Source organism: Bombus huntii, chromosome 3 (genome assembly GCF_024542735.1).
Source record: "Bombus huntii isolate Logan2020A chromosome 3, iyBomHunt1.1, whole genome shotgun sequence".
In the NCBI taxonomy this organism is placed as follows: domain Eukaryota; kingdom Metazoa; phylum Arthropoda; class Insecta; order Hymenoptera; family Apidae; genus Bombus; species Bombus huntii.
This window is the reverse complement of record NC_066240.1, coordinates 8,828,783-8,851,588: the sequence shown is the minus strand read 5'-3', so window position 1 is coordinate 8,851,588 and position 22,806 is coordinate 8,828,783. Positions and strand designations below refer to the sequence as shown.

General features: G+C 28.0%; 4 protein-coding genes and 1 long non-coding RNA gene across 11 annotated transcripts; 2 read left to right on the top strand and 3 right to left on the bottom strand.

Moving 5' to 3' along the window:
* Positions 1 to 965: 965 nt before the first annotated feature.
* LOC126864227 (eukaryotic translation initiation factor 4E-binding protein Mextli) lies at positions 966 to 8,452 on the bottom strand. Of its 6 annotated transcripts, XM_050615350.1 has the most exons (12): positions 8,305 to 8,452; positions 7,148 to 7,266; positions 6,843 to 6,983; positions 6,586 to 6,755; positions 6,309 to 6,504; positions 5,967 to 6,038; positions 4,997 to 5,057; positions 4,623 to 4,911; positions 4,291 to 4,543; positions 4,099 to 4,220; positions 2,820 to 2,845; positions 966 to 2,737 (listed from the first exon to the last, which is right to left on the bottom strand). In XM_050615350.1, the coding sequence occupies exons 2-12, from the start codon at positions 7,254 to 7,256 to the stop codon at positions 2,692 to 2,694; spliced, it is 1,485 nt and encodes a 494-aa protein (XP_050471307.1). In that variant the 5' UTR covers positions 7,257 to 7,266; positions 8,305 to 8,452; the 3' UTR covers positions 966 to 2,691. The 6 variants fall into 6 exon arrangements, with proteins under 6 accessions (XP_050471307.1, XP_050471302.1, XP_050471303.1 ...); XM_050615345.1 differs by lacking the exon at positions 2,820 to 2,845 and having other exon boundaries at positions 8,305 to 8,451; XM_050615346.1 differs by lacking the exons at positions 2,820 to 2,845; positions 8,305 to 8,452 and adding an exon at positions 7,845 to 7,967.
* A 155-nt stretch (positions 8,453 to 8,607) lies between these two features.
* LOC126864246 (uncharacterized) lies at positions 8,608 to 12,609 on the top strand. The gene is made up of 2 exons (XR_007689102.1): positions 8,608 to 9,567; positions 9,642 to 12,609. It is a non-coding gene; the product is annotated as an uncharacterized LOC126864246 (long non-coding RNA).
* LOC126864236 (neuroguidin-A) lies at positions 10,978 to 15,556 on the bottom strand. 2 transcript variants are annotated; one of them, XM_050615372.1, is made up of 4 exons: positions 15,402 to 15,556; positions 14,247 to 14,772; positions 13,792 to 14,142; positions 10,978 to 13,673 (listed from the first exon to the last, which is right to left on the bottom strand). In XM_050615372.1, the coding sequence occupies exons 1-4, from the start codon at positions 15,408 to 15,410 to the stop codon at positions 13,648 to 13,650; spliced, it is 912 nt and encodes a 303-aa protein (XP_050471329.1). In that variant the 5' UTR covers positions 15,411 to 15,556; the 3' UTR covers positions 10,978 to 13,647. The 2 variants fall into 2 exon arrangements, with proteins under 2 accessions (XP_050471329.1, XP_050471326.1); XM_050615369.1 differs by lacking the exon at positions 15,402 to 15,556 and adding an exon at positions 14,881 to 15,308.
* A 630-nt stretch (positions 15,557 to 16,186) lies between these two features.
* LOC126864224 (transmembrane 9 superfamily member 4) lies at positions 16,187 to 20,207 on the top strand. Its single transcript, XM_050615340.1, has 10 exons — positions 16,187 to 16,352; positions 16,764 to 17,014; positions 17,074 to 17,220; positions 17,287 to 17,442; positions 17,514 to 17,794; positions 17,878 to 18,096; positions 18,176 to 18,333; positions 18,409 to 18,668; positions 18,800 to 18,983; positions 19,054 to 20,207. The coding sequence occupies exons 1-10, from the start codon at positions 16,350 to 16,352 to the stop codon at positions 19,291 to 19,293; spliced, it is 1,899 nt and encodes a 632-aa protein (XP_050471297.1). The 5' UTR covers positions 16,187 to 16,349; the 3' UTR covers positions 19,294 to 20,207.
* Positions 20,208 to 20,544: 337 nt separating this feature from the next.
* LOC126864231 (metallophosphoesterase 1) lies at positions 20,545 to 22,407 on the bottom strand. Its single transcript, XM_050615357.1, has 9 exons — positions 22,265 to 22,407; positions 22,051 to 22,196; positions 21,883 to 21,953; positions 21,665 to 21,805; positions 21,407 to 21,574; positions 21,246 to 21,331; positions 21,065 to 21,187; positions 20,815 to 20,955; positions 20,545 to 20,726 (listed from the first exon to the last, which is right to left on the bottom strand). The coding sequence occupies exons 1-9, from the start codon at positions 22,376 to 22,378 to the stop codon at positions 20,565 to 20,567; spliced, it is 1,152 nt and encodes a 383-aa protein (XP_050471314.1). The 5' UTR covers positions 22,379 to 22,407; the 3' UTR covers positions 20,545 to 20,564.
* Positions 22,408 to 22,806: the final 399 nt, after the last annotated feature.

The window sequence follows — 22,806 nt, the reverse complement described above, 5'->3', positions numbered from 1 at the left end:
ATCATTGTGTTGTATGCATATGAACACATACAATTTTTTACACTCATATATAAATATATATATTTAAGGAAGTTGCAATTATAAAATTATACAAATATGTAATTAGAATGGTGGTTCTTTATAACTTTTGTATTAAAACATTACGTTAATAACAATCACAAGTTAGTTCATTTTATTTAAAACTATAGAATGTATACTAATGTGTTTTAAGAAATGTTGTAAAGTTATTAAAGGCCACTATTCTCATAAAACTGCCAATTATTGTATGAAGAGTCGCATAATTTAATCGTCTGTTATGCTACAAACTAGTTTTTGATATATAAGTAAGTTTGGTCATGTTCTAATCTCATTAATAATTTAAAATGAATGTTTCATTCATTTCAAACATTTTACTGTCTAAAGTAGTAAACTCTTATAATATTTATCTTTTTATATTATTGTCTTTTTTCCAAATATTCATGATTATAAACATTTCTGAAGATAAAACTAGTACAGTATATCAGACTACATTAACTTATACGATGATCAAGTAGACTGAATTTAAGATATATATGTGCGTATATGTCACATTACTCTTAATTTACTTTATTAAAGTCATTTACGATATAGAAATTAGTAAATAATTAACATGACATAATGAAATACAATCAGTACATAGGCCTCTAATATCAAATGTTTTATGCACATAACATCAGATATAACATTTTTAACTTTTACAAGTGAGAAGTAAAAATACAATCGATATCTAGTACAATGAAGTGTACACAAATTAAGGTGTATGTATATTTCGGACATTATCATTTCTATACGATACTGGAATAATAAAACTTATAGTGCAAAAAGATAAATTGATTTATTTACATAATAACTAAATGTTCACATACTTACTATTAATAGGATCCAATGATTCAAAATACATCGCATCCAGTTATAGGTGTGCTTTGTTTTAAAGTAAAAAAAAAGTATAACCCGACGATACTTTACTTTTATTGGTTTATTATTAAAGAGCAAGGTACAATAATATACTATTATATTACTGCAGTTAGTGTTTATAGTAATAAATTATTAATAATTTAAATCAAATAATTGTGTAAATTTGTAATAAATATTAAAAGATGTAAAAACATACAAACATAACGTTTCGTGTGCGTGCAACATAATTTAGTCCCAGATCAAATAAATATTAAATATTCTCCTAATATTTCAAGCCAGAAAATAAAATACAGAAATTACATATTTTATATGTTCAAATAATTCATATGTCAAAAGATACGTAATGCGTAATTTCAAAAATAATCAAAGAAACTTAACAATATATTTGTAATTTATATTCTGGCTAATGAAACATTTACAATACATAATATAATCTTTAACTGAAAGGAGAGAAGTAATACCATAACAAAAAAAAAAATAACTTATTGAAATACAATTTTATATCTAATAAAAAATAAACTTGAATTAATTATAATACAAAATTTGTTATGCAGCATTGAATATTAATCCTTATTATTAATTATACGGAAATCGATATAGAAGCAAAAAACTTGTTTTTATCTCTCCATATAATTGATAATATATATTACACAGTATCATGGTTTTAGTATATAAAATATAAAATCTTGATTTAAGATTAAATGAAATCATTTTTTTTTCTTTTTTTTTTTTGGCTATTATGTCACAGCAGAGTAATTACCAAAATAGTAGTTCCTACTTTAAAAAGGTAGACTAGACTATGTTAAATCACTATTTTGTTACAGTTGTTATATGTAACAAAATATATATTATGCATCAAAAATTGAAGCATTTTTTGAATGCTTACATAAATTGCATTCTACAATGTTAAATTTAATTTTATTTACAGTTCCAATCAACAATCATTTGTTAGTAATATTATTCTCTTTTTTTCAATTAACAATTTTCCTTCGTTAATTTAAATTCAAAACTATTAATGGAAATGCTATTTTTTAACTTGACAATATTCAATAATTATGAATTGCATAAGTTATGTTTTATGAGTACCGTAATTTGATCTATATGTCATACTAAAAATATAAAAATCGTTTATTGTCTTTCATAAGTGTTTATATGAAGTATTCCAATACTAATAGTAGTAGTGGTAGTAGTGATAGTAATAATAATAGGAGCAATAGCAGCAGTAGTAGTAATGATAATAAAGATATTGAAATTTCTTCGATCTACTACGAAATATAAAACAGTACATGGATTGTAAAATAAACTAAAAATATCGTTGCAAGACACGTTCGATTAATTAGAAATAGACAACATTTTTTTTAAATGAATTCCACAAATTTGCTGCATATAAATGTAATATCAGAAAGCATAAATGCTTATTAAAATATTACAATATTAAATTATTTTGAAAACAATTTAGATTTAAACACGCATAACATTTTTAAATATTAGCGGATATCTCGATATTCATACTAGTCATTTTGTATTGCTACAATTAAGTTCGGCAATACATATTATGTTACTCATATAATACCTATTCCTTCATGTCAGAACATTATACCAGTTTACTTTTAAAAATTTATCACAATACATCGAGATAAACATCGATGTAAATTAATACATACAATTTCATGGTGATTATACAATTTTGCAATCCCTTTCATTCTGGATCAGTTTCTCCTTCTCCGATCGTCAATACTGTAACAAGACCAGCAGCTGCTACCTTAGCTTTATATGTCTCCGGTTCGAACCAGCGAATCGGTTCCTGTTAAATAAAAATAAAGTTTAGTTGCATAATTGCTAATAACAAACTATATTGTAAGTAACTATTGTAGTTTCTACATTACCTGGATATGATGTTATAAGCAGCATGCTTTGAAATTTGGAATTGTAAAGCAAGTGTTAAATGGTTTATGTAGATGCATGCCATTTTAGAGTAGTTACACAAACGTTTTCTAATATAATTTTGAAGTTGAACAAGAATTTATCACACATTTGTTATAATGTACGTATTACATGATTTTAAAAAATACAAAGTAAAAATTTATTATCTTAAAAATTCCATAAGTGTTATACAATAACATTCAGTATATAAGTCTTTTTATATAATGTAAAATTTAATAATTTTTTCACATAATATCATTAAAATAATAAAAATTGCAATAACGTTTTCTTAAATTCATTTAATATTAATCACTTAAATTTAATATGCATAGCATATTATGCAACTGTTAAACAAATCATAATATTTAAATAATGACGTATATGGGAAACTTGAGAGAATATAAAATTTACATACAATGTTTAACAAACATATAACACGACATATTTTCGTTTTTGATTTATATTAGTAATCAAAACCCTAAATCATTAAAAAAATAAATATTTTAGTAATAAAATAGAAGAATATGATTAAAAAAAGAACTTTATGTAATTATTTAACGATAGCATATATTATGAGTTTAATTTATTTAATGAAATAAACATATACTACTGCAATAATATTCAGTAATAAACATCAATATATTATTATAACTCAAGGGCAAATTATATTGCTTTCAATATAAAAAAAACCATTATAAGTAACATATAACAAGTTTTACATATAATCACATCTACATAATACTGTCAAAACAATTTTTTTGGTTGAAGCTATTAAATATCACAAAAATCATGTTTGTTCCAAACTTTTGGTTTAAATATATATATTGTATATGAATTAAAATATCAGCCTTGTAATTTAATATTTCCAATGGAAAAGAATATAAGCTAAGAAAAAAAGAGCTTAGGAATCAATTCTAACTGATCAAAGTTAAAAATTTTTAGGAATTATGATACTTTCGTGAAAACTGCCTTCCACTAATGGAAAATATCTGTTCTTCTATGCTATTACTGATTCTAATAATGTAGTGAGATTTAATATCTAAGGACGAATATTCCAAAAGTGAAATAAGTAAAAATATAACAGTTATTTTAGCATCAGCACATTTCAATACGGGGAATAAACGTAACTCCAAAATAGTCAAATTAATTTCAAGGCGTTAATCTTGTATCATCTTGCAAGAAAAATTAGTAAATAACACTGTCGTACATCAGGTGATTAGCATTGGTATCACATTGATGTACCTTGCGAACAATGTTGGGACATTCCTTTTGAATACGAGCCCAATCTGCAGGCGGTCGTTTAGCATAAGGGCCTGTTGAACACAGCAACAAAAACTCGTATGTGAGTTCTCTAATTTCTGGAACTAAACAAAGTATTACCAAAGTATTATCTTTTGTAGTTGAAAGCTTTCAATAATCACTCAAAATAATTACCTCCCTGAGTTGATGAACTTGGTTCAGGTATAATAAAGGGTTTATAAGTTTCTTCACTTTCTGACGTCGCAGTACTATCCATATTTAATTCTCGGGCTACTTCGTTTGTATTATTTGGAGTTAACAATGTTTTTTGTGTACTGGAAGACGAAATCGAAAATGGAGACTCTTCTTCGAAATTGAAATATTCTATACCACTTGTGAAATTTTCAGAATCTCCCAAGAAATATTCATCTAAAACTAGTTTTGCAGTCTAACATACAAAGTAATTGTGTTAGAAACACATCAAATAAGATACTTAATTTATACCTTCAAAAAAGAAAGATTATTACCCTAACAAGATCGAGATTGCATCCTGTGATCTTTAAGGACTGGTTACCAACTGTAACTGTATATTTATATTCGCCAATACTGGCGTCGTTGGTGGAGAAGCTGTGGAGGAGCGAACTTCGTAAACGAGAGTTTTGTTGCTGATGTTGCAATCGATTACTTTCGTCCGACGCACTACTATTTAGTGAGGAGCTAGAACCACCCATGGCTCCTTTTTCTCCTCCACCTTGCTCCAATCTCACCGGCGATGCATTTCGTTGAATCGTATCTTTTATCAAATCCTTCGCGTAACTGACGTAATAATGGATAAAAAGTAACTTAGATATTCCAAGTTTAACATAGAATAGTAAATAATTAAAATTAAAATTGAGCTCACTGTATCTTGTCCTCGGAAGTACCCGTGATTTGGACAAGTCGTTCTTTGGCTCCAGGGTTTACTACAAAAAAAGCAGTATGTCAAACATATTTTGTAATATCAATAAAATGTCAAATGTTTGTTATCAATTAAAATTTATTATGTAAGTCTCATTTGCATTGTGGTTAATGTGCAATTTGTCAATGCAAAATTATATATCAATAGATATCTATTAAATATAAATAATGTTCAAACACTCCAAAACAAATTATTTATGCATTAAAACATTAAAAAGTTTAACATTAATTATGTAAACATTTCCTGTAAAAAGAGATAAGATAAATTTTTAGATATGTTTAAAACTGTAAGCATTTATAAGCAGTAAACAAAATAGTATGAAATGCATAAAACACTGAATAACATTGTAGTAATAACATCAAATGTTATTCAACATTTTATACTTACTTATATGTGATTTAATAAGCTGCAAACAATATGCATACTAATGATAATAAAATGTGATAACAATCAAGACAGTCATACAGTAAAAAAAGATTTTGAGTAATCACACAATCGAATTTTCACAATATCATTAAGTGATTAACATAATAACATATAAAGAAAAAATATTTCATGCAAATAAAGGTAAATGTAAGTTACAACATAAATTATATTCGTGAATGTACAAACATCACTTGCTGTCATAAATTTATTTTACAATGTTGTAAGAACAAAACCGATTTATTTCTACGTTTTATTACGAAAAGTTTTTCAATATATTTTACTAATTTTTTATATATATGAATATATAGTAAATATTTAACAAAATATTTAATCATAAGAACAGAAAACTCCAATTTCTATTACTTTATAAAGTGGATTGATGTAATGGAAATATTAGGTATGTAAAGATATTAAAAAATATATAATTAGTTATTTTTGTAATGCGTGAACATGATGCTATTAAGCCATCTGCAAATTATTTGTTTACCTCGCTGGAAGGAGATGATTGTCTGGCTGAGCTCTTCGATCATGTGAACCCGCCGCCCTTTTATTCCCATCACTGTATTTTTGTGCAAATGATTTAGAAGTAGAAACATAATACTTACTACTTACAATAGATGTGAAAAACAGTATACAAAATATAAGATATATCAATAAACAGATCCAAAAATATAGTGCAACGGTAACTTAAAATTAAAATAAACCATTCAGAAATTAAAACAAGTAAGCCGTATTCTACATTATATTATGATGTTTTACATGTATGTATATTTCATCTACAATATACATATGATTAATATAATTTTAAAAAATTTTAAACTTCTCTTACCTTTACCAGAATCACTGTTACGTATAACAACTTCATCTTTACAGTAGTTTTTTCCAGGGATACGCGTAGGTTTAACAAATTTGCCACTATTTTTTATAACTTCACCAGGTCCTAAAATAGGTGCCGCAGTAGGGGAAGTCATTGTTGCCATAGGAGATGACAATACATTTGTAGGTGTGTCAGGAATTGCTTCTGCCTATTAATGTCATTTAGACTTCTTTACAAATCATTCCATTTATAATAAGACATAATATAATAAAATATAAGGATGACATACATTATCTAAATGCGATAATTTCTGTGTATAATATACATCCATAGAATCTGTGTGACGCCATTGCTTGGCTCTTAATTCTATAAGTTCCAGCAGGTGAACCCTAGTCGTCAAATCTAACTTTTCGTCTTGACTTCCATTTCTGATCGCCACAAAAGCTCTGTCCAGCTGATCTATAAATTAAAAGAAAAAAAATTTAAATTATTAGTATCTTGACTTCACTCCATTTTTTATATTAAAAATATTATTTTAAGCTATACCTTTATAAATAGCTTCTAACTGAGGAGCACAAAGTTTTAAATGATTACACATTGTAATCACACTTATTTGCAGCGTTCGATCATGGAAGCCATTAGTTAGTTGCATAGCAACATTGTCGATTAAGGACACTATGTCCTCCACTGTAAAATATAATATTTTAATTTGATAAATTATAATAACCAAAATCAATAATTAAAACATTATAAAGGAAGTGAATAAGAGAATAAAACTTAATACGCATGTCTTAGGTATGTAATACAATAAGTGATAAATTATATAAGTATATTAATTAGCAATATATTACCAGTCGTAATCCGCCCATCGACGGTCGCGTGGCGTTGAGCAAGTTTAAGCGGCCGAGGTTTTTCGATTTTCTTGATGGTTCGAGCTCGATTTAGTTGTGTTGCGGCCATTCTCTATAATCTTAAACAAACAAACACAAAGAATGAAAAAGGACATTAAACAGAGCTACTAAGTAGATAAGGATTAAACACAATTTAATGAAATTAACCAATATAGCCTTTATTTCTTTCACATAATTAGAAAGCATAATTTTCAAACACTACCTTTAAGAAAGTAAAAATAAGTATAGAATTTTCTAGCCGATTTCTTTTCACACACTGTTGAAAGTCTTCCTAACGTGACGCTACTTCATAATGTAATAAAAGCAATTATTTGTATGATCAATATTTATACAGATGTTGCATTGTTTTGGCAACTTAATATCATTTTGAAATTAAAGAAGAGAAGGATATTTTATTATTTTAAGTTTAATCGTTTTGTAGAACGTATTCTTCAAAATTTTCGATATGTAGTTCTGCGCCGCGGGTGATTTAAAAATAACTACGGAACAGAGTGTGGTTTATGTAGAAAATACTAAGCAATAGCAAAGAAAAAAAAATTGAATATTTAATGTACTAACGTGAATTTTAACAATATTTGCTACAGTTGTTGGAGTTGGTGCGAAAGTAGAGTAACTTTACAATAGTAAATTATTTTACCGTAGCCTACGTAGCGATAAAAATAATTTATGCGGTCTCCATGCGAGCGCCTTTGGTACTTTCGACATCTTGTAAGGCACGTTAGAAGAAGAGGGAAAATGTGCAAAGAACAAAGAGAGATAGTAAGCAAAAGAAAGGAGAAAACAAGAGTGGGGGAGGAAAAGTGGAAGGGAAGAGCAAGAAATAAAGGGGGGGGGGAGGGAGGAGAAAAAATATAATGAATTATTTAAATTTTGCAAAGTACAAGACAAATAACATAAAGAAAATTCTTTATGTATACATCGAAATACTGAATTCTATTAAGGTAGGACATTAACATGAACTACCATTGCAAAATCCAAAATTATGAAAGCTAAGGCACATCACGTCGAAAAAACACTTAACATTTAACATTAACCAAATTGTTATATTTAAAGAGCAGTATCTACAATTTAATTTTTGTAATTAAAAAGTCACTTACCACCACGTCGACCGTGCCACAGATCAACGACAGGCAGATCGTCTAAAAGAAATCGGTAAGATATGTCGACTGTCGTTGACATACGTTACGAAGGTATACTCAAGTGTCTTAAATTTACAACAGTGATACTAACATGTTATTTAAAATTCACTAGCAGAAGGAACTTAGTTCGATGAAAGCACGGTTACATAAACAAGTCTCGACACTCTCTAGAGAAAAGCGCTCAAAATTTGAATCGTGAAAAATCAATATGGAAGACAACAAAGTTCTTGTTATTACAAGACAAACAAAGATGCATAGAATGCCTCTGTTTCTGTTTGAGGCATGCATAGCATGTCATACACGCACAGAACGGAAACCATTTTGCCTTCCATATTGATTTTTCTCGACTCAATCTTCGAACTATTTCTGCCATGCTTTCGCTCACTTTCAGTATGAGTATCGAGACCTGTTTATATGATCCCAGATGGAGGTTTCTGTGTTTTTAAAACTTTTACGTACAACTTCATACAATAGAAGAAGATAGCCAGGATACAAGGGACAGAAAGTGTCCTTGAACCGATTTTTATCATGCATCATTGTGATGCACCATTCGATAACTCACCAAAAGAAAACATCGTAAATCAATTTTCAGCGCTCTATCTTGACCAGAAGGATAGTTACAGAGTGAATTCGAATTATCTCTTTTTATCCTATTTTCCCAATTTAATGGCATGCAAAAATTCTGGATTATTATAGACACATTAGTGTCGAAGTGCAAGAAAATACTGAAAAATGTAGATTTCGCATAGCAGTTTAAAGCGATCACTGTTTTATTATTATGGTAACGACATGTTAGCACGACTATTATTCTCAACCTTAAGACTCAACCCAAGCCGACGATCTTTCGTGAACCATACATACTTAGTAGGTAATCACTGATTTTTTACCTAAAGAGACACATTACATCGGAGCAGGACAATAAAGTAATAAAGTAATAAAGTCTTAAGTTGAACTAAATAATGTGATTTAACTTATGTTGTAATTTAAAGATAATGAAATGCAGGGGACACTGGTAAAATATTGTTTTTTTATTGAAAAGGCTATCAATACGCTTACTTGTATCATTGAATATTAAAATATTGAAGTAAACAAAGAACGATACGAAAATTTTGAATTACAGAAAAATTACATATACTGTTATGTGAAATTAAAATTATTTGATGAACATGTTATACTTACCTAAGTGGAAAGATACGCTTCAATCACGAAACAACACTTTGAGTAGGTATAAGAATGGACCACGTAGGAGTTAGCATTGATGCTTAAAATATCATTGACAATTAAGAATTTTTCAGATAATGACAGGAATTTTCCAGGGGAAAGAATGGAATAAAAATTAAGCTAAAAGGTTTACATTTAGCAAATCCCTTAATTTTCCCAAATATTTTCACATGACAATTATAATTGAACATAAGATCGAAAACACTAGATGGAGGGTTGCTACATATAACAATAAGCCATTTTTACGGATGAATCCCTGATTCTTTAATAAAGCAATTACTTTTCAATTTGAAAAAGAATGATAGTTTTTCCCAATGTATTGTCTTCAGAATCCCTACATAAAAGAGGAGATCATAAATATGAAAATAATAATTTTCAAAAAAAATGAATACCGTCCCTATCCATTTACTCAAAAACAGAAGATCTAATACTGATTTTATACATTTACATAATATATAAAATGTTAAAGAATATCCGTAACAGTAAAACAATACGTGGTTGAAGGATCGACGGAGTAAAATGTGTTCAAAAATTATTTGCATGGACATTTTATGATAAAATATTCCTAAAATACTTTTAGAACACTTTTTAACGAACTCCGTTTATTGTCGTGTAGCAAATAGAAAGAAAATCGATGTAATAACAAAAAAGTGGATCGCTGTGACGCGCACGAATTCACAGCGGTACCACAAAGGAATATATAAGATACCTTAATCGCTCCGCTATCCTCAACGTTGAATGAGGAACTGATACTCGTATGGTACAAGATAAGGGACATATACATTTTCAATTGATTAAATCAATTTAATTTCTTTTATTTGTATATTACTTTTTCGAACGCACAAATATTAAAAATCATACAATATACTCACTGCGTAAAAAGAATGCAAAATTTGAAAATATTAATCACATTTCTACCTGAAAATCTTCAAGGAAATTGGTTTTTGATTTTTTTAACTACGACACACCTTTCCAAAAAATCTAGGAAGGGTTAAGAATAATAGTCATACTGGCATGTCGCTATTATAAAGATAAGAAAGTGATCGTTCTAAAACTTCTATACGAAATCTACATTTTTCAGCATTTTTAATTTTTTTCATTTAAGGTTCGCATCGAAAAAATCTAAAAGTTTTCAACATACATGATCGCGTTTATAATGATGTAGAATTTTTGTATGTTGTTAAATAGGGAAAATAAGATAAAAACGGATAATTCAAATTCATTCTGTAACTATTACCATTTTGGTCGAAGTAAAGGGTTGAAAATCGCCTTACGATGTTTTCTTTTGGTAAGCTTACCTTTTGTAAATAAATTATTGACATTGAAAACATTTTATTCAGTCAGTAAGAAGCATTCTACATGATGATGATGATGATGATGATGATGATGATAATATAATAATAATCAGAATAATCATAATAATTATAATAATATTAATTTATAATAATAATTCATTCATAATAACCATTTGTAATATACAGGTAAATCTCTCTCTCTCTTTCGCACGCGCTCACTTTCGCTCTCTCACATACACTGAATTGTCTTATTACATAAATTATAGAAAATTCATCAATAAATGAAACATTACATTCTTCAGACTATGAATTAGTCAATAAATCATTTTATACTCGTTTTTGCTGCAAAGATATTTTGTTTCTCCTTTTTTTAGTTTGTTATTCGGCAGCGTTGTTGGATTTGAAGGACTACTTTAAACTCCCTGCCCGCAGTAACGTTTACATATTTTGTGCTTCCTTTGTACATTGCTAAAAAATTCATACCTGCTATGCAGGTCAAAGATAACAAACTCTAAATACTTCTCTTCATAAGGCATAATATGTTCCATTATATTTCACAACAAAATTATTGTATCAGTAAATGTGTAAATGAACAATAACACAACAATGTAAACGCAACTGACGCAGTTCTATTATTGTAAATCCATATTTCTATTGATTTGAGGTAGTGTATTCAATGTAACCCTATTACTTTGCTGCTATATGTTGTGTGTGGATATGTGTCTCATATGAATATTTTTCACACCCATACACTTTTACTATAAGTCCAAAATATGTAAAACATATTAGGAAAATTTATCTTTAACAAACAGATGTAATCATAAATCTTTCAACTGAAATTTCTTCTCTACTTATTGCAAACAGTATGATATTTTTCAATGAGCATTTATAAACAGTTCAGAATGTAGAAATGAAGAATATACACTATGTATATATGTATATATATAAATATACACACACACACACGCACACACACGAGTATAGTATTTAGTATTTTGGACTTACAGTTATTTCAGTTGTAAGTGTGCTTCAAAAATTATCATCTATGTATAAAGTATGAGAAAACTAAATGTCGGGCAAATTTTGAAACCGATTGTAATTTTTCATTAATTATTTTGTGCATGCCATACATTAAACAGGCATGAGATTTTGTAAGTATACCTTGACATCATTAATCAAAATCTTCCCGCTATTCAGTATTCCAACTTCATTACCAAATACGACAAGGCTGCTGACATTAGGCTTGCTAGCACTTGTAAATAATGCCCAGCAATTGTGCTATTCTGTTAGTTTCTTTAACTATTATTTGATGAATAATTTATCACATTTTAATCGTCTTCACAGATTGAAAAAGAGAGGGCATATGTAACATCATGCATTACCAAGTTGGCTCAATCTATGAACACTTTTGTAAAAAATATAACATCTATGGATGGTTGAGCCCTTGGTTAGCATATAGCGAATTAGTACTTTTGAAGGTAATGCGGATCACTTCTGCAGGAACGACTACTGGATACAAATATCCATGTTATGATCTGCATTAAATGTATTTACCATCATTCTCCCTTTATCTTAAAAGGAAACATTTGGGTTTAAAAAGATACCCAAAGTTATATCTAATATTTAAAAAATGGAACCTATTTAAGCACAAGATATGGATGCTCTTTACAATTTGATTGTACAAACTCTTTATTCTATTGCAGAAGTGATTTTCGCTCTAGTCTTCGTATATTAGTTTTTCTTTCAATATCACACATACCCCCTCTCTAAGAAACTAAATACAGTAAACTTAAGTAGAAATCGAGAAATTGACAATATTAATTTTGAATTTTGACACATTCGTGTTATCCTTATATTACTTTTAATATAAGTTTAACAACTTAACCAAATCAATCTAAAGTTAAAACAATAAATACAATGCATAAACACATTGTAAAAAATTAAACTTAACATAAAATATGACTCACATCAAGATATAATAGCCTCAACAGTTTACCAGGGGAAAACACAAACGAAACATACATATAATAGTAAAACTATTTACTACACTACTCTAAAATAGCGAGAAAATCCTAAGACACGCGATATCGCACGATGAACAATATTTAGAAGTTGCAGAATATTTGCAATTTCTAAAGTCATTTCCCTTATTAAACTTGAATTTTCTAATTTTTGCATTGAATGTCTTGTGATTTTTACGCTTCTGTAACAATTAATTCAATATCATCCCTCCTGCTATGTTACTGGTTTCCTCATCTATAGCTGGAGAATATCTCAAAATAAAGCAGAAAATTTTTCTGCTTTCAACTTGTACGTTTAACTTGCAATTTTAGATCTTGGAGCCGAAATCCATTATTTGATTAATTGTGTCACGATTACACGTAATTTTCTTTTATAAGTTAAGCTCGTATGTACCTTGACATTATTCTTCATGTACTTAATATCGTCAGAATATCGTTTCTTGTGACTTATGGAACATTTCAACTCCACAGATAAAAATTGATTTTAGACAACAATTAAAGATTAAAATCATTATTAACTATAATTATCAATTACACGACCATTAGTATGTCTTATGTAGTAATAAATTACCATCGTGCTATTTTATTTCACCGTTGACGATTGTTGTTTTTATTACTAGTTGTTTATGAGTTATTTAGCTTAACTTATTAACGAGTATTAATGGCATCTGCGTTTGTCAAGAAGAATTTAAGTAAATTTGCATTTTACCTTAATTATTAATGCTGTACGAAATTCAGCTTTTTCAAATTTTTATAAACTCGATTTAATGATGCCGTTTTTTCTTGAAACCTATAAGAAAATACAAATTTTATTGTAAATAAAATACTTCAGTACGACATAAGCATATTTACTAAATTTAAATTTTTATTTTAATTTTAAATTTAAATAACTAAATTTAAATATTTACTCTTTTTAGCTTTGCTCTTTTTCTGAGCTTTTCTCTTTTTAGCAGATACAGAAGATGATTCCCCGAAAGTTGTAATTTCTTCTCCAAGTGTACCAAGAGTTGTTATTTGGCGACGTCTGTGTTTTTCTTGTTTAGTAACAGGTAAGCGTGTCATATAATTTTCTTCATATTCTACCTTCCGTTTATTTTCTCGACCTAGACTAGCTTGTTTTTCCCCTAAACCGTGTTTATCTTCAATAGGCGCATCTAAATATTCTTCTTTTAACTCTCTTAAAACAGCACCTGATACTGCACGCCTACGAGCTCTTTCTCCTGACTTGCGAATTTTTTCAGCAACTGTCTCATCTCCATCTGCAAATGAAAAATACGAAATATTTAATGTATTCTAATTTTCTACCTTAAAATATTATATTACAGCTGTTACACTGTGCAAATATACATTTATAAATACTGACCATAATGTACCGCAGCAAGTTTTGGTGGCACATAAATATTAGATTTTCTTGCCTGTGTTGGTTTAAAACCATCTACTTTACCATCTTGATCACTATCAGATTCTTCATCATTACTATCAAATGCATCTGGATTTGCTTTAAAATTAGTTGGATCATCACTGTTAATAGTACCAGTTACTGCAGTCTTAACAAGTTTATCTATTTGATATTTTAGTTTGTGATCTATTGGTCGGATTTTTTCTAGGACAGTTCTTATTTCAATTAAGCGATCGATTGATGGATCTCCTTCTATACGTTCTCCTGAACATTTTCTCAAAACTACGTAAGTCAAATTAATCAGATAAGAAAGTAACATATGATATTTCATTTCTAGGAAACTAAGACCCTTGTCCGTAGAAATTTCCCCATTTTTGACACGGACTAACATATTGTCTACAAGTTGATTAACTTGTAGAACATTAGCATTCATCTCCCCAAGCAAGCGAAAAGCCTGTGGGAGATCTCTTTGTTCCATTTCATCAATTGCCTGCAAACAAAATATTTCATTATTAAATCAAATAACATACAATTTAGATATACACATTATCACATTATATAGATATACACATATACACATTAAAAAAAAATTATGTACCCTCATTATTGTCATATTTTGTTTAAAAAAGAAAAAATGTTTATAAATAAACAATTCACAATGGGATATTCATTCATAAAATGTTAAATTTTTATTTCACATAAATTCAAATATTCTTTAAGGACATCACTTAAAATTTCTATATAGTCTTTCACCGTATTTGACACAAGTTCAATATACAAAAATCGTTATGTATTCTATTTATTTCAATATTAATCACATTTTATTTAAGAAATGAAATACGCGCTAAATTCTGTTCGTAAAACTGAAGTGTATCCAATGTTTTTATATAAGTTTCACCCGAAATTTGTAGAAAGGCTTAATTTTAAGAAAAATGTCGGACCCGTGAATGCACGGGAAAAAAGCGCAATAATCTGCTGCCATCTTTCCTATTTACTAATGGATGACAACGGAAAAAAAAACAATCAAAAATTTCCAATAGACCTGATAGAAAAATGCATTGATTTAGACAAACTGCATGGAAATTTATCAATGTAATATACTTAAAAGTTTCTACTCACCTGTACCATTGTTCTGAAATAAAAATTAACCGAACAGATGCATATCTAAATAACGTAACTTGTAATTAAACGAGTCCCCACGTGGGACGATATTTTCCTTTTCGGGGGTATATTTTTTCGCTCGGAAAAGCTTGATCAAAACACCTTCTATTATGTAGTAAAAATGTTTCCATTTTCTATCAAAATTAAACTTTTATCAACTTATAAATAATCATTTTTATATATTAAGAATTTATGATATAGAAACGAAATAGATTAAATTGTTTATTAAGTAATATTTTACATTTATAAAAGATTCACTTCCTTTTCATTTGCAAGGATAAAAAATTGCGGGAATTTTAAGAATAAACACACTAATTAACACTCTCTATATAATAATTAACATGCTAGATATCGTACTGAACATTAGGTATATTATTTCTCACAACTAAATTAGTCATAAATTAGAATAGCATAAGATAAAATGATTTAAATAAAAGAATATTTAAAATAAATATTATCGTTTTCAATATGAGCAGTAAGAGCTAGATAGAGGAAAATAAAATTGTCGCACAGGAAAATCATTTTGTTTTTATTCATCTATTGTATTTTTTCTAAATTTTATCAAATATAAGTAGCCGCTTATGAAAATTATGAAGTTCCTCTCGGTTTAACAATTCTATTGGTAAATGTTACTGTTACTATTTACTATGTATTGATAAATGTCGTAGTATAAAAAATAACATATGTATATGACCGTGCGTGTACGTGTAACTGGAAATAAACCTGCTAGGGAATTTTATAAAGAATCATTCTTGTATTACTTTACCAACAAATGTTTCGAAACAAACTTCATGTTGAAGTAAATTTCATTTTTGACGTGAACGCAGTAGAAACTCTACGAGTAGCGATTAAGAATAACGTAAGAGGTACGGCGTGGCGCGCCTTTAACGAAAACAATATTAAAGAATGGTAAGTATTTTTCGTTTATTATTTTCGTGTGTTTAAATGTTATTAAGATTGAATACCACAAAATAAAAGTATTTATTGAATTGATGTGGCGGTTCTTTTTCAGTATAGTATTTTCTGTCTTCATAGTATTCGTAAAGTACAATGCCATTAGTCCTGTCAGAAACTTAATTACGCTTTATCACAATTAGTCAAAAAATGTTTTAAGGATTAGTGTCATTAAGTTTCATAATTGGTTGAAATTGGTAAGACGTATCTCTGGTAGAAAATAATGTGAGCATATCCACATTTGTATTTATAAATAAATCATGTTTCAATTTATCCTATTGGACATATAGTCGTTTTTAAAAATATCAATTATTTAATTAAGATATAGTAAAACATGTACCACATATATTATGTTTCTGTTAACAGGGAAGATTAAAACAAGGGAGTGCAATATTTGTAATAATATCATTATTAATTGAAACAAATGGCTTCTATGTGCCTGGTGTTGCCCCTGTGGAATTTAAAAAACATCAAAACATTGATGTTAAAGCAGTGAAAATGACCAGTACTCATACACAATTACCATATGAATATTATTCTGTTCCATTTTGTATACCAAAAAATGGAACTTTTATTTACAAATCAGAGAATTTAGGAGAAGTATTACGTGGTGACAGGTAAGATTTCCTATTTATCACTATATTCTGAAAAAGTAATTTGATTCATTCTTATATAGAATTGTAAATACACCATATGAGGTATCAATGGCAGACGATGTAAGCTGTAAATTATTATGTCATGGACCATCTAATCTTATGACATGGAATGAAGAAGAGTCGCAACGTGTTATAGAACGCATTCAACATGATTATACTGTGCATTTGTAAGCATATATTTGCATTATAATTTATATCAATATATAGTTACAGTCACTTTTATCTGTTCTTAGGTTAATTGATAATTTACCAGCAGCAACAAAAAAGGTTCATAAAGATACAAATAACGTAATTGTATATCATGGATATCGTTTGGGTGGTATCATGAATGACCAATATTACATTAATAATTATCTTAAACTAAAATTAAGTAACCATAGATATGGAGAGTTAGTATAAAAAGCATCACTTGATATGTAAATGATGTTTCAAACTATAATTATTTTTTTACTTTTCATAGAAATGAATTTAGAGTAGTTGGATTTGAAGTAGAAGCTCGTTCAGTTGATGTAAGCCAACTAAAGTTTGATAGAAATACTTGTATAGTGCCCACAAATCCTCAGGCAAATCCTCAATTTGTTAATCCCAAAGGAACCAAGCTTCTGTTCTTATATTCTGTGGAGTGGAGACAATCTGATGTGAGTTGGGCAAGTAGATGGGATATATATTTGGGAATGAGCGATGTTGAAATTCATTGGTTTTCAATCATCAATTCACTGATTGTAGTCATTTTCCTTTCTGGTAAATATACATCATACCCTATACTTTTAAGTCCTTTGATCGCTTTGAAGTTTATATACAAAGTTTTGAATAAAATTATATAGGGATCTTAACAATGATCATGGTTCGAACACTAAGGAGAGATATCGCACGTTATAATGCTGGTGAAAGTGACAGTTTAGCAGGTTTAGATGAAGCAATTGAAGAAACTGGATGGAAACTTGTTCATGGAGATGTATTTCGACCACCACCAAATCCTCGATTATTTGCCGCTGTGATAGGCAGTGGAATTCAAATATTTTTTATGGCTTTAATCACAATATGTAAGGTTCTATATTGTTGTATGAAAGAATACCATACATTACTAAATATTTTTATACTACTTCTCTTATATACCTTTAGTTTTTGCTATGTTGGGAATGCTTTCTCCTGCCAGTAGAGGTGCACTTGGAACCTGTGCAATATTTCTTTATGTGTCTTCTGGTGTAATTGCTGGATATTTTTCTGCGCGCCTTTATAAAACAATGCGTGGTCGAAAATGGAGAAGGACAGCATTACTAGTAAGGACAAAATGGGTTAATATAAGATATAAAAATAATATAAAATTTACTATATTACTATATAATTTATTATAGACGGCAACACTGTATCCTGGAATAGTGTTCACTACTTGTTTCTTTTTAAATTTCTTTATATGGGGAAAGCATAGTTCTGGTGCAGTACCATTTACAACAATGTTAGCATTATTATGTTTATGGTTCTGTATATCACTTCCTCTTGTATACCTTGGATATTTCTTTGGATATCGAAAACAACCTTTCACACATCCTGTTAGAACAAATCAAATTCCCAGACAAGTTCCTGATCAGTTATGGTACATGAACCCAATACTGTGGTAAGTTTAAAGAATTATCTATTAACATGTTAAGAAATATGTATATACATATATATGTATATCAATTTCATTATAATGATAATATTATATTAATTTCATAATAAACAAAATGTTTATTATAATTATTACAGTACGCTAATGGCTGGAATTCTTCCGTTTGGCGCTGTTTTTATAGAATTATTTTTCATCCTAACAGCGTTATGGGAAAATCAATTTTATTATCTTTTCGGATTCCTCTTCCTCGTTTTCTGTATACTTGTCATTTCTTGTTCTCAAATATCCATAGTTATGGTCTATTTCCAGTTATGCGGAGAAGTGAGTAATAAACAATTATTTTCAATTGTGTTTATAGCATATATACTTATGTTATTTTATTCGTTATTAGGATTACCGATGGTGGTGGAGAAGCTTTATTGTTAGTGGAGGATCAGCTGTATATGTCCTAGCCTACTCAATTTTTTATTTTATGACAAAATTAGAAATAACAGAACTAATTCCAACACTTTTATATTTTGGTTACACTGCATTAATGGTATTAACGTTTTGGTTATTAACAGGTACAATAGGTTTCTTTGCTGCTTATGCATTTATTCGTAAAATATATGCTGCTGTAAAAATAGACTAGTCAAATTAATCATTGATGAAATCAATGATTAAAGAAGGTAACACATTTCCAATGTTACAAAAAATATTTAATTACTTTAAATTAAATGTATGAAACCAAAATAGTACAATAGTTTCATTTTCGTTAGATTAATCTAATTTGATTAAAAAGATGAGTAGTACATTTACCAAATAATATTCTTAAATATTATAAAATTATTTTGTTTATAACGAAAAATATGTAAAACTTACAAATGAACAGAAAAAGGTTCTGATTAAAGGACGTGATGTATAACTTAGTTCATTGCATTATTAATACATGATTTTCTCTTTTTATTGTTTATTACATATCTTAAATAAATATTTTGTTATTATTAGAGTACTTATAATTTATAAAACAGAGTACTGCTCACATTCAGCGAAGAATACACATATTCGTATAAAGAAAATGCATAGACTATATTAATATTACTTCCTTTTAACATAAAATTAAAAAATATATAAAAATATTAATAAATGTAATATTAATTATAGTCAATGTTAAATACAAAAATAATATTAGTTCACAATTATTATATTTTTTATTGCAATAAAATAACAAGTTTACAAGTTATATCTGTAGACATTTGTTACTAGACATGTATGCATCGAATGCATATAATGTAACATTAAGGATGTAAAATTATGTCACTTACATTTGGATAACCTGGGGTGTATATTTCTCCGTAATGTCATGTCATATAAAATGTTTATTAATTACGCGTAACAATTCACTTTTGGACTAATTATAAAGATCTATATTTTTAATTATTCAAGTATTAAGTATGTTTAGTAAATCAGTAATATATGAGATCTTTGATATTGGCTGATTAAATATATAAGACAGATATAAGTTTTGTACATGTTGCAATGATTATATTTGTGATTTTTAATATTCTTATAGTGTGTTATATGTATTTATACACATTTTCCTTTCCAATAGAGTAGTTTGATAAAATAATGAAAAGAAGATTGGAGTATGTAAAGCGAAATAGTATTCAATAATTTAATGCAGTTGAGATGTGCTATTGATCTGATTAATATAATAATGAGAATAAATAATATAAATATTTTATACTTTGAATAGTGTAAATAATATGTAACTAATATTTTTATTTTATATATATGAAGATACGCATAAAAATATGAATAATTTGAGCCTTATATTTTTATGTTTTAATTTGTTTATAATTATTATTTATAATCTACTTACTGCACTTTTTTAAATTAATACTAATAAATAGAAACATGTCTTTAATGAAACTTTAAAAGATAATATCGATTTTGTTTCAATCTACATTTTATGATAAAATATATAAATATACACACTACACTGATAACATAAATTTTGATCTCTGTAGATTCCACAGGCATGTAACATTTTGATACAGAATAATTATTGGGGGTAAATACACCCTGAAATATGAATAGTACTATAAGTATGTATATGGTAATAAAATTATGAAGTTATATTAAATAGTTTTTTCAAATGTGTAGAACTTACTAGTAAAAGTGAAGGATTATCCTTATTACGCCAACTGAAAGATGGTATTGTAAATTCTAATATATCTTTTCTATGTATTCTTCTACAACCATGATGAGTATGACCGTTAATGATCAGTCTTGGATTCAATATATCTAAAAGCTGTAAGTTGATTTTCTATAATCTATCTATAAATTCTACAAATTCTATAAAACTAAAAATCTATAAATTCAATTTTATTGTAATAATCCTTGCAAAATATTTCATGTACTTGCTCAGATGCTTCCTTTGATAAACATTCCCATCGTTCCCTAAATTTTATATCTTTTATTTCATCTGGTGCTTGATCAGGTTCATTGCAAATTTCATCAGACTCACGATACATTGGATAATGCTATAATTATAATTTAAATATTACATTATCGTTTTTATTTTAAGAAACATTTACTGACCTGTAAAATAATTGGTCTGCTGTATCTCGAAATTGCATTATCTTTGTTACAACTACTTCCCATATCTTTAGCACATTTTAAATGTGCTGAAAAATATTTTTATTTATACATAAGTTTTAATTCTCATAATTATTCACTTCTCTAACAAAAAGTAATCTTACTGGAAATTTTATTTAATGCAATTTCTGTAGGACGACACAAAAAGCACCCATCTCCTTCCAATGCCATACTATTAATTAGGACAAAGTGATTCCCTCTAATACTAACTCTTTTCACACTTGGTGACTTCAAACCATTTACGAATCGTTGATTTAAGTATGGTGTAATAGCTAAAGAAATATTTTTTTGCCAAAAATATCATATTCATTTTATAGTTATAAAAACTATTCATAGTTATAAAAAAAAATATTTTACAATACCATAATGAAATCCAATATCATGATTTCCAGCAACAACATAAAGATGAGTGTGTTTAGGTACTGAAAACAATGAATGAAATCTTTGTATATATTGGTCAAATTCTGCTGAACTACTCCACTGTCCTTCATCAAATAAATCACCTGTCGTAATTATAATATATTTATTATTTCAATTTATCTTCAATATATTATATCATTAATATAATTTTATTGCATACCTAATATAAAAATTATGTCTGGTTTATGAAGAGTAACCATAGTTTGGAATGCTCTATACATTTGCCATTCTCTACATAAAGAAAATATTGATTTCAATAGGGAGAAATTACTTTCAAAAATGTATAAAGAATTTACTACTTGTTTATTATCATATAATAAAGTCAAACCTTTTTAATTTATCAAACCAATGTCCATTTTTTGAGCCCAATAAATGAGTATCTGCTATAAACATTGCATGTACCGGAGTTTCTTCTGGTGTGGATTCAGTAATTGTTGTATCAGTTTTATGTGGTTCCAAAACTGGCCATGCACACTGTTGTGTTAAATACAACATATGAAATTTTTAATCTTTACAATCATTTTGTTATTTATATAACTCACCTGAATAAGCACAAGGTAATATAGTAAATATTCACAAAAAATAAACACACATGCTAAAGCTATGACAGCTTCAGTTAAATATTTCTTATATGAAAATGTTCTGGTATCTAGCATTTTGCAGAATTGGAAATACTTTAAAGATATGATTTACAAATCGCTGTAAATGCAGTTGTGAATAGATAAATATTATACATCAAATAGTTTTTTCATTTCAAGTGAACATTGAACATTCTTTTCACTGTTTACATCATATATTTAGCATAACAAATATATTCTGTTTCAAATGTTGAAATGTTCTTAAGAAGTAATGTCTTTTTATGCCACACAATATGCGAATTCACAAATCCCCTTACCATTTTTACGTGACTTACAAAATTATCAATTTAATAGATAGATAAAATTACAATACTAATCATGTTTGGAATTAAAACTACGTGTGACTATCATAGCAATACTTTATTTTCTACAGGTAATCAACTAATTCAAATCAAATCAACTAAAGTGGAAAAACATGTGTATATCGCAGTTCATAACTGTGATAG